We start from the raw sequence: 12,052 nt of genomic DNA, 5'->3' as shown, positions 1-12,052 counted from the left end.
TGCTCCCTCAGGTGCGTCTCTTGGAGGAAGACTATGTCGGCCCTCATGTTTCTGAGGTGGGTGAGGACTCTAGATCTCTTCACTGGGCCGTTAAGTCCCCTTACGTTCCAGGTGACTATCCTGGTGGGGGGTTTCTGCCCCCTCGCTCCTGTGGGATTAACCATATTTGTCCGGTGGATGCGCCCCTGCCCTCTGGGGTTTCCCTTTGTTAGGGGGCTGTCCAGGATGGCCACTATCACTGCTCTCCCCATGCGGTCGGGTCTCTGCGCTCCGGGGTTTCCCCTTGTCCCGGGGGCACCCGCCATGGCCGTCCACTGTGTGTCCGCCACGGAGGTAGTCCCCTGCACTCCGGGGGGCCTCTTCGCTCACAGACCGTCCTGGGTGGGTGCTTGCAGCGGTTCCCTGTTTCGGGCCCTTGGTTGTGGCACTTTGTGGCCCTGTTCCTTTTCTGGCCTCTTTTGTCCCTTTGTCCCTGCATTTCCCCTCCCTGGTCTCTCGCACCCCGAGTGCCCCCCCCCCCCGCTCTCTCCCTTTTCCCCCCTCCCCTGTATACCCCTCCTTTGCCCCTCTATCCCCTATTCCTGTCCCCATTTGCTCTCCTGTCTTTGATGGGTGATCCCCCCCCCTCCCCTGCCTGGCGCCTTCCCCCCTGTTTGGGGTGCGCTGCGGCCCTGCTTTGTTGTGTGCCCCCGTCGCTAGCTTTCCTGCTAGCGCAGTGGCTCCCCTCTCGGAGGTTGCTGTCTCGCTTCTCCTCTCCCTTCTCCAATACTCCCGTTCCCTCGTGCTGGGGCCTGGCCTCCCACCTGGAGCGGTCCCTTGGGCTGTGGGTTGTTTTTTGTTCTGGGTGTTCCTGCCGGGGGGGGAGGGGGCTGGCTTTGCCTCGCCCCTCCCCACCCCCCCGTCGGCATGTCGTTTCTCCTTGCCATGGGCCCCTCGTCCCTACCTCCCATGGCGTTTTTCCAGCCCGTGCTCCTCGACGAACCTATTCGCCTCAGCAGGGGCTGTAAAGAAATATTCCTTGTTTTGGTATGTGACCCAGAGTTTTGCTGGGTACAGCATACCAAAACGCACTTTGCTTTTGTAGAGAGCTGCTTTCGCTCTGTTGAACTCAGCCCGTCTCTTAGTTATGTCCGATCCAAGATCCTCGTAGACTCGGATGGCGTGCCCGTTCCATTTGCAGGCTCTATTTTCCTTGGCCCAGCGCAGGATTGTCTCCCTATCCCGGTACCGGTGCAGTTTGGCTATGACTGCTCTCGGTTGTTCCCCTGTCTTGGGCTTCGGGCGCAGTGACCGATGGGCTCTGTCCACTTCCGGTGGGGTGGGAAAAGTGTCCCCCCCACTAAGGAGCCCAGCATCGCAGCCACGAATGTTGTGGGGTTTCCGCCCTCGATCCCCTCTGGCAGGCCCATTATGCTAACATTTTGCCTTCGCGAGCTGTTCTCCTGGTCGTCTACCCTGCGCTTCAGGCTCCCCTGTGTTGCACCCAGTCTCGCCACTTCCCTCTCCAGGGCCGTGACCCGGTCGCTCGCGTCGGTCGCTGCTTTCTCCAGCTCTTTAATGGTTGCCTCATGGGCTTCCAGTTTCTCCCCTTGGGCATCCACTTTCTCCTCCAATCTGGTCAGAGCCTGCTGCACCCCTGACATGGCCCTGGCCACTGCTGTCTGTACTGCGGCCTCTCCGTCCGCTTTCAACTCTGCCTTGATTGCCTGCAGCTGCTCCCTCACCACCTCGGCAAAGGCTGCCTTCCAATTCACGCCCCCCTCTAACCCTAGGGGAGAGGGCACCTGTCTGTCCAGCTCTTTTTGATGCTGCGATACATCCTTCCCGCCGCTTCGTGTGCTGATTCGTTCGCCCGAGTTGGCTTGCCCTTTGCCCCGTCTAATTCTGGTGCCCCCTTTCTCTTGGCTCCCTTCTGGCATTTTTTTCTCCCCCTTCCCTTTCATCTTTTCTTCTCCCCTTGTTTTTCTTTTCCCCCCTTTTCCGCACCCTATTTTTATTTTATTTATTATTATTCTTTTTTTAAATTTATTTTTCCCCCCCCCTTCTTTCCTTTACCCCTCTATTTTATTTATTTATTTCTTAATTATTTTCTCTCCCCCTCCCCGCTTTCATGCAACTCCTCTCCGATGGGCTTACTTTTGCTGGGAGCGAGTGTAAAAAGAGAGAAAATAGTATATACTCCCCCCTTTCTCTTTACCAGTTTTCTTTTGGGTTTTTTTTAAAAAACGGAAATATAGGTCTTTTTGTTTTTGTTTTCTCTCCCCCTTCCTTTCTCCTCACTCACCCAGGAGAGAGAGAGAGAGGCTTTTGCCCAGTCCCTTTGTTCTTGCCACGTGGTGGTTGCTGCCGGTTGGGGGGGGGGGGTCGTCCCCGCTGCCGCACTTTGCACCCCGCGACCTCCTGGTCGCTGCCTCCGGCTTGGCCCCCCCTTCGGTCCCGCACCGCTCCTGGCCTGCGTTGGGGGGGAGGAGAAGGGGGGGGAGGAGGAGGGAGGGCCTGCCGCTGCCGCACCGCTCCTGGCCTGCGTTGGGGGGGAGGGAGGGCCTGCCGCTGCCGCACCGCTCCTGGCCTGTGTTGGGGGGGGGGGGGGAGGGCCTGCCGCTGCCGCACCGCTCCTGGCCTGCGTGAGGGGGGGGGGGGTTGGACCGGGTTGGACCTGCCGCCGTCAAGCCCCGCCGCTGCCGCCAAGCCCAGCTGTCGCCGCCGCTGCCGCCAAGCCCCGCTGCCGCCGAGTCCCTCTGTCGCCACCGCCGCCGCTGCCGCCACCAAGCCCCGTCGCCGCCGCCGCCACCAAGCCCCGCCGCCGATGATCCTCCGCCGACCGGCCTGCCCGGGGGGGTCCCTTCCCTGCTCTCTGCCGCTTGCGGGAGCCCCTCTCCCTGCGACCGCTTCGCTCGCCGACCAGAAGTCAACTCCTTTTTCTTTAAAGTTAATAAATATTCTTTATAAATTGTTCACACAATGACAGGATTATTCCTCCCTGGTTCACATACGTTTCCTCGCAGTGTATCAAATTGAAAATATACATCATAAAAAACTAGTGTCCTAAGCTATCCTTCCGGGTTTTGGGATACTCTGGCATTTAACATCAGGGGGGTTCATAACAAAAGTTATTTCATTCCACAGCTCTTTGTTTCTTGTTTCGGCATCTATGAAAATACTTCAATGTGTTTGGCTGCTTGGATGGTCTGATGCCATCGCTCCAGCTCCATATTTGGAATTCCCCAGTGAAGAACGCTGCAATTAGTCACAATAGTGGAATTTCAGCGTTTCCCCGCCCACATCAATGCTGGAAACCACATTAAAAATGCTACTTGTTCAGTCAGGTGGAACTGGGTTTTCTTAAAAAAGGGAATGTCAGTTTTGTTTGCAGAGAGGATGGAATATAAAGTGGGGTTGACTTACTACAACTGTACAGGGCAATGGTGAGACTGGACCGAGAGTACTGTGTGCAGTTTTGATCACTTATGCAAGGACATACTTACATTAGAACCAGTTCAAAGAATCACATTAATAGAGAAATATAAATTCTCACCAGAAAGATTATTAGATTTCTCAACAGGGTTAACTTTATTGACGGTGGCATGGGCCCTTGCTTTGCTGCAGACCAGAAACTCTGGGCCATTATGAAATCTGCAGTTTTTATTTACCAGACATAGAGGGTGCAATTCGCCGCCCCCCCACGACGGGTGGGAGAATAGCGGGAGGGCCTTCCCGACATTTTTGCCGCCCTCCCGCTATTCTCCCCCCCCCCCGCCGAAGTCCCGACCCGAATCGCTGCCGCCGTTTTTTTACGGCCGGCAGCGATTCTCAGCTGTTAGATGGGCCGAAGTCCCAGCCCTTTCCGCCGTTTTCATGAACGGCAAACACACCTGGTCTTGCCGTTCGTAAAAACGGCGTCACAAACTCGCTTTTTATAACCATGGCACCAATTGGCACGGCAGTACCACGGCAGTACCACGGCCGTGCCAAGGGTGCCATGGGCCCGCGATCGGAGGGCACCGATCGCGGGCAGCGGGCCCGATGCCCGCGCACTACTTGTCCTTCCGCCGCCCCGCAGTATCCATTCGCGGGGCGGCTGAGGGGCAACCCGGCCCGCGCATGCGCGGGTTTCGCGCAAAAACGCGATGACGTCACCCGCGCATGCACGGGTTGGAGTCTTCCAAACTGCGCATGCGCGGCTGACGTCATATGACGCGTCAGCCGGCGCTAACTCCGGTAAGCGGGCTTAACGATTTTCGTTAAGCCCGTCTTGCCGGAGCCTACGGCGTCGGGCTGCTAGCCCCGACCGGGGACCAGAATCGGTCCCCCGTCGGGAAGGGGCGCGCTGCCGTAAAACCCGCCCGGGTTTTACGGCAGCTTTACGATTTCTCCCGTTTTGGGAGAATCTCGCCCAGAGTGCATGTTCTCTACCATTGAGATACAATGTCATTATTGCGCATTGAAGTTTAACCAACTGAAATCACAGTTTACCAAACAGTGCACTATTATATAAAGAACCCAACTCTAATTTACCTAACGCCCAGGGAAAATCATCCCTTGATGTTTACTGTCCATAAACAATGACAGGTAATAAGGATATCAGATTTGCTTACTTGTATTCTGCCCATAAATTGAGTCACCGATAACTAGTAAAAGAAAGGGATATGTCCATGTTGCTGCTCTCCCCATGTTGCTGTATGCTTCCTTGTAGCCTTGTATGCGATGTTATTGATGTTATTGCAGCCTACACTAACTTGCTGAAAACAAATAACTTGGCAAAGCTGCCAGCCTTCAGTGTGGATGAACATTCCTCCCACTTATTTTTACCCAGTTCGTATTTTTTTTCTGGTAGTTGTTTCCGGGTTTATTTAACTTCTCACATTTCAGAGGTGATCATAGTAAATTATGGATAGATTTCTAATGTTGATGCATCAGTATTTACAATGAAAGTTTAGACGAGTTATAAGATAATAGAAATAGGGGATTAAAAACAATTGAATGCACAACTTCCTGTTTCAATTGAATAAATACTATTGCTTGAAAAAAAACTTAAACTAAGGTGTAAAATTGAGATCAAAGAAAGGCCTCTAATTTTGATTTTGCGGAGGTGGGGTGGGGGGGGGGGGGAGCAGGGAGAGGATGCATGACCCAATAAACATGGATTGGAATCATCGAATGGCTGCAGCACAAGATGCCATTCAACCTATCAACTCCATTTAAGCTGCAAGCATAGTCCATGCTAGTCCGACTCCCTCATCTTTTACCCGTGACCCTACGTTTATTCTTCCCTTGCGTACTTTCCTAATCGCCTTTTGGAAGCCTCGGTTGTATCTACCTTTTCTTAAAATGTTTTTATTAAGGGTTTTTCATATTTCCAGAGCAAAGTTGAGCTTAGACATACACCGAAAAGAAAAATATATACATTGGTTGTATTCCATTATGTTCATTGGTTATCTTTCATTATTTACATCGGTTTAAGTTTCTTGTTTTACGTTTTCCAGTAAGCGCTTAGTTTTAGTTGGATCCCCTGCCTCCCTCTCCCCCCTTCTTCCTGGCCCCCCTCCCTTCTAGTCATCTGGCATGACCTCTTCCCTCGTTGGGTCTTTTATTCTGTTCCTGTTGGGGTGGCATGATGCCATGTATTTTGTTATGTGTTAGGCATGGTTGGGTTCCATGCCTATTTATTTCACTGCCTCCCCCTCCCCTCCTTCCCCCCGCCCTTCCTTTTCTGTTTGTGTCCGTTGCTCTATTGTGGCTTCTCCCTCCCTTCCTCTGGCTTATTTGCTGTTGACTATAAACAGGTCTTGGAACAACTGGGTGATTGTCTCCCACATTTTGTGTAAGCCCTCTTCCGATCCCCGGATGACGAATTTAAAATGACAGGTCAGACAGCCGGTCTTCAGCTTTGGGTGGTGCTGCTGATTGCCAACTAAGCAGGATTCTCCGGCAGGCGATTAGGGAGGCAAAGGCAAGGGCATCGGTCCTCCTCCCCATGAAGAGATCTGGCTGTTCTGATACTCTCGGGCATGTCTCCACCCTCATCCCCACCACCTTGGACATTGCCTCAAAGCAGGCTGTCCAATGTCCTGACTAGTCTGCAGCAGAACATGTTGGCCGAGCCTCCTTGGCACCGTTCGCATTTGTTCTCCAAAGAACCTACTCATTCTGGTTCGGGTTAAGTGAGTTCTGCGTACCACTTTCAGCTGCACTAGACTTAGCCTTGCACATGTGGAGATGGAGTTGACCCTGTGCAGTGCTTCACTCCAGAGTTCCCACCTATTTCAAACGCTAGGTCTTCCTCTCACTATTCCCTTGTCTTATCCAGTGGTCAGTGTGCCCTTCCCAGTGGTCGCTCAGCCAGGTTGTCGCAGTTCCCCCACCCAAAGATGTCTATATTCAGTAGGTCCTCTAAGAGTGATTGTTGCAGTGGCCAGGGTATAACCTTGTTTCCCTATGTAAGAAGTTTTTAACCTGCATATATCTTAGCTTGATTCCACCTGTTAGCTGGAACTTCTCAGTTAGTTCCTCTCGTGTTGTCTGTCTGTATAGAAGCCCCTAACTGTCAACGTCCCCCCGTACTGTCTCTACCTTTTGAATTTAGATCCACCTTCAGGAAATTAGAGTTGGGTTCTCAGTATGCGAATCTGTGGTTGTTGCAGATGGGGGCTTTAATAGACATTTTGGTTAGTCCAAAGTGCTGTCGTAGTTGGTTCCACGATCGGAGTGTGGCTATCACCATTGGACTCGTTGAGTGTTTGGTGGGGATGGTAGTGCTGCCATGGCGAGGTCCAGAGGGAGGTTCCCGTGCCGGAGCCTCCCTCCATTCTCACCCATTCGGCTTCCAGCTCCTTCATCCACCCCTTTAACCTTTCTGCTTTGTTGCCCAGTGGTAATATTGCAGGTTTGGGAGGACTAGGCCACTGTGCTTCTCGTTCTCTGTAGGAAATTTTGGGGGATCCTAGGGTTTCTCCCTCCCACCCCTCCCCCTCCCACAAAAACACCATGATCAGTTTCTCCACTGAGTTGAAGAATTCCTTGGGGATATAGATCGGTTTTGGATCTGAATAGGAAGAGGAAACTGAGCAATATGTTCATCTTGATCATCTGCACTCTCCCTGCCAGGGACAGTGGGGCCCACCCCTCTGCAGGTCATTTTTAACTTCCTTCGCCAAGCTGGTCAGGTTCCACTTGTGGATCATGTCCCGTCATGGGTGGATTGCCAGGTAGCAGAATTTGTGTCGGCCCTTAGTGAATGACAGCCCCTCCAGCTATGCCCCTTCCCCTTCTGGGTTTATTGGGAAGACCTCATTTTTCTCAGGTTGTGTTTGTAGCCCAAGAAGGTTCCAAACTCTTTCAAGAGCGCATGCTGCTTTGTAAGCCCGAGATGTAGAGGAGCAGCTCATCCGCATAGAGTGAGATGATGTGCTCTCTGTCTCCTCTCTGAATCCCCTTCCAATTCTTTGTCACCCTGAATGCGATCTCTAGTCGTTCGATCGATGGGGCTTACAGCAGCTGGGACAGTGACCATCCCTGTCTAGTGCCTCTGGGCAGCTGGAAGTACTTAGAGCTGGTAGTATTCATCCGTATGCTCACCATGGAAGCATTGTACAGGAGTTTCACCCAGGCGGTGAACCCTGTTCCAAGCCCGAACTACTCCAGTACCGCAATAACATTCGACTCTGTTGAAGGCCTTTTTTGCATTCAGGGAGACGATCACCTCTGGTGTTCTCTCCCTGGATGGGGTCATTATCACATTCAACAGACGTCTGATGTTTGATGTCAGCTGTCTACCTTTGACAGAGCCTATTTGGTTCTCTACTATCACCTCTGCTATGCAGTTCTCCAGTCTCCTAACTCGGACCTTGGCCAGTATTTTGTATTTACAATTAGCACCAAAGTAAGTCTGTAGGACCTGCATTCTGTTGGGCCTTTGACTTTCTTGGGTATCAGTGAGATTGAGGCTTGTGTTAGTATGGGTAGTAGGATGCCGCTCGCCCGTGAGTCTGTGAGCATCTCCCGCAAATGCAGGGCCAGACCTGTCGCAGATTTCTTTCTGAAAGTCCACCAGGAAACCGTCTTGTTCCAGCACCTTGCTCCCCTGCATGGAGTTGATACTCTCCATGACTTCTCTCAGTTCTAATGATGCTTCCAGCCGGTTTCCTATCTTCCTCCATGACTGGAATGACCAGTCCATCGAGGAACTGTTTCATTCCCAAGTACCCTGTGGGAGGCTCAGAGATGTACAGCACCCGCTGGAAGGCCTCGAATACATTGTTTACCATCTCCGTCTCCAATACTAGTTTGAGTCTGTTGTCTCTAACCCTGGGCGGGATTCTCTCAGCCCACGCCAGTTCGGAGAATCGCCGGGCCGGGTGCAAGTCGTGCGACGACGCCCCGACGCCGGTCCGCTGATTCTCTGGTGACCAGAGAATCTGCGCCATTGGTGCCAGCGCGGTGCCGGTTGGGGGACGTTCTACGCGTCCCCTCGACGATTCTCCACCCGGGATGGGCCAAGTAGCCGCCAAAAAAGGCCGAGTCCAGCCAGCGCCATTCACATCTTATCTCACCTGGCGGAACCTCGACGTCCATCCTGCCAGGGGTGGTCCAACCCCGTGGGGGGTCTCCACAGTGGCCTGGCCCGCGATCGGGGCCTACCAATCGGCAAGCCGGCCTCTCCTGGTTGGGGTCTCATTTGCTCCGCGCTGGCCCCTGTAGCCCTATGCCATGTTGCGTCAGGACTGGCGAGGAGAAGGAAGCTAGCACGCATTGGAGCTGGTCGCAGTGCGCATGGGCGTATTCGTGCCTATCGCAGCGCGCATGCGCAGACCCGCAGCACCCATTTCACTCAGGTATCGGCAGCTGGAGTGGCGTGGGTCGTTCCAGTGCCATGCTGGCCATCTGTGGGGCAGAGGATCGCTACACTTAGCTGTTAAACTAAAAACTCTCCAGTTTTTACAACAAGAATTCCGCCCTCTGTGCTTTCTCAGCTGGTGAGTTCTACAATCGGGGCTTGGAGTATTGTCGGTCTACCTCTAATGTGGAGTCGACTAGCTGTTGCCTAGCCACCCTCTCTTCCCTATTTCTTTGTGCTTTGCAGGCAATAACTTCACCCCTGATCAACGCCTTCAGTGCCTCCCAGAAAGTGGGGGGGTGAGACTTCCCCATTCTGGTTAATAGCAATACACTCATCTATGGACTGTGATATTTTCTTGCAGAAAGCCTCATCAGCCAGGGGGGCCTTGTCCAGCCTTCATAGGGGTTATTGGGCACAGCCCATCTCCAACCTCACATCCATGTAATGTGGAGCATGGTCAGAGATTTCAATCACTGAATATTCCGTCCTTACTAGCTCTGGAAGCATCGTTTTACCCACAACAAATAAATAGATCTGTGTAAATCCATTGTGTACCTGGGAGAAGAAGGAGAACGCCTATTCCCGTGGGTGGGTGAACCGCCAGGGGTCCCCTGCCCCATCTGCTCCATGATTATGCTGTGTTCTTTTGCCATGTTAGAGGTCTTCGCCATGTTGGGGTTCAACCTGTCTGTCTGTTATGCGTGTGAGTCACTCAGACTCTAGTCTTCAGTTGCAGCCAGAGGAATAGCATCACACAGCAATAAAGCCTCGATTGAACTTGTCTCTCGTCTTTGACTGTAAATGTTAGTGCCACAATTTATTGCTGTGTGATTTTCCTTACACCATGGACATCAGAATCAAGCCTGACCATCTGCAGCTGGATCTGCAGTCGCCTCGCGCCAGGAAAGACTTTGTTCACTGGCTTGCAGTTTTCGAGGCCTATATCTCTTCAGCGGACCCTCCCCCGACGGAGGCTCAGAAAAAGCAACTCCTGTACTCGAGACTTAGCTCCAGTGTCTTTCCGCTAATTCGAGATGCGACTGACTACACCAGAGCTATGGAACTGCTCAAGGAGAACTATGCACAGTCGACGAACACCCTGTTTGCAAGGCATCAACTCTCTACTCGCGTCCAGCAGCCGGGTGAGTCGATTGAGGACTTCTGGAGGGCACTTATATCCCTGGTACGAGACTGCGATTGCCGGGCCCTCACAGCCACGGAACACTCTGACTTACTCATGCGCAATGCCTTTGTCACAGGCATTGCATCGGACCCCATCCGGCAACAACATGGTAGAAGGGGCCGCCCTCGACCTCGCGGCCACAAAGACTCTGGCGCTTTCCATGACGGCCGCCTCCCATAGTGCGTGAACTTACCACACCCCCTTAGAATTGTTCTGATGAGTTTACATTACCTCTCCTCATTCTTCCCATCAAAGTGTAGCACTTGTCTGGATTAAATCTAATCTAACGGATGTTTGTACATTCCACCAGCCTGTCTATATCCTTTGAATATAAATAGAAAATATTGCAAAATGTAACATCTATGAAGAGAGATTTCAGGGTGATGATGGTCCTTCATCAGAACTGAGGAAAGATAAAAATATAAATAGGTTTTGAGCAATTGATGAGGGATGAGAGGGAAGGGAGAGTCTGTAATAAGCTGGAGGGCAGGTGTGATTAAAAAAAGGTTTCGCAATATTGGGCAATGTAGAAAATAAAAGATGTGTTCAGGCGTGATGTGAATGGCTGGATAGCAGCCATCAAATGCAAGTGAAGGAATAGAAAGAAATGAGAAAAAACAAACCAGCAAAAAGAAACATGAAGCAAGATGGAGGCAGATGTTATGATGCAAAGCTGTTGAACTTGTTGAGTCAAGAAGTATGTAGGGTGCCGAGTCAAATGCTTTTCTAATTACTTAACACCACAAAAAGTTGTTTTCCCTGCCAAGAGAGTATTGTTTTGGGGATCTTTCTGGAATTCCTTTTCTAAAAGTGAAATTATTTTATACAGCCAGACCTCCTGCTCACCCGGCAGTGATACACGCTCCCTTCTTTGTAGCGTGCTCCACCTGAGGTCTGACCATTTGGTGCTTCTGTTCTGTCTTGTATCTTTAGGGATACATTAATTCACAAAGTTTGGGAAAGCTTTAGTTGCTGTGCCACATGACTTTTCAGATGGTAGCACAGTGGTTAGCACTGTTGCTTCACAGCAACAGGGACCCGGATTTGATTCCCGGCTTTGGTCACTATCTGTGGGGAGTCTGCACGTTCTCCATGTCTCTGCATGTGTTTCCTCCGGGTTCTCCAGTTTCCTCCCACATGTCCCGAAAGACGTGTTGTTGGGTGAATTGGACTTTCTGAATTCTCCTCTGTGTACCCGAACAGGCGCTGTAGAGTGGCGACTAGGGAATTTTCACAGTAACGTCATTGCAGTGTTAATGTAAACCTACTTGTGACACCAATAAAGGTTATTATATTATTAAAAGTGAAACAGTTTTTTACAGCCAGACCTCCTGCTCACGCTCCCTTCTTTGTAGCGTGCTCCACCTGAGGTCTCATCTTCTGGTGTTTCTGTCCTGTCTAGTATCTTTAGGGATACATTTACGCACAAAGTTTGGGCTGGCTTTGGTTCCTGTGTGATGCACCATCAATTGGACACGAGGCGAAGATGTGATCCAGACAAAAAACTTTAATACACAAGATGTGTGCCCGGCAGCAGACGTACAGAAGAAATGGCTGACTGCCGGAGAACACGGGTTCTTATATCCCGCCCTGTAGGTGGAGCAACCTACCTCTCAGCCAATTGGCTGAGAGGCACATGACTTACCTGGGCCAATGGGCAGCAAGTCCTCTGCACCAATGGCAGCTCACCTCTGAAGGTACCGTAATCCCCCTAGTCATACTACCACATTCACCCCGTGTTGAAAAGGAAGCCGGGGGGGTGAGAAATTAAAAAAATGGGCATGGGGGAGGGGGGGGGGGGGGTTGGTGGTGCCCCGTGAGTACGTGAGACTGGTAGTATGACTAAAGATGTTTACGCCGTGCCGTTGCATCGATGGCTGCCCACTGACCCATAGCTAATATTCAAGAGGAGAACAGAACAATAACTATGTACAGTGTGCAATAGGTGAACAGTTAAAGAACAAAAAAAATCACAAGAGTCCATCCGCTGCCAGAAGTCCACCCGTAGGTCACATTGATTCAATCAGCCGAGT

At 51.6% G+C, this 12,052-nt stretch overlaps 1 protein-coding gene across 2 annotated transcripts in view; it reads right to left on the bottom strand.

The window, feature by feature from the left end:
- The window catches only part of LOC119975487 (cell wall protein DAN4-like), an 82,075-nt gene extending 77,382 nt beyond the window's left edge, over positions 1-4,693 (bottom strand). For both annotated transcript variants that reach the window (XM_038815218.1, XM_038815219.1), the window contains exon 1: positions 4,596-4,693. In XM_038815218.1, coding sequence (XP_038671146.1) covers positions 4,596-4,671 — 76 coding nt within the window. In that variant the 5' untranslated portion in view covers positions 4,672-4,693. The remainder of the gene's footprint in view (positions 1-4,595) is intronic.
- Between the last annotated feature and the right edge of the window lie 7,359 nt (positions 4,694-12,052).

Source organism: Scyliorhinus canicula, chromosome 13, assembly GCF_902713615.1.
Source record: "Scyliorhinus canicula chromosome 13, sScyCan1.1, whole genome shotgun sequence".
Lineage (NCBI taxonomy): Eukaryota > Metazoa > Chordata > Chondrichthyes > Carcharhiniformes > Scyliorhinidae > Scyliorhinus > Scyliorhinus canicula.
Note: the sequence above shows the minus strand (reverse complement) of the source record. Positions and strands in the feature narration are given on the sequence as shown.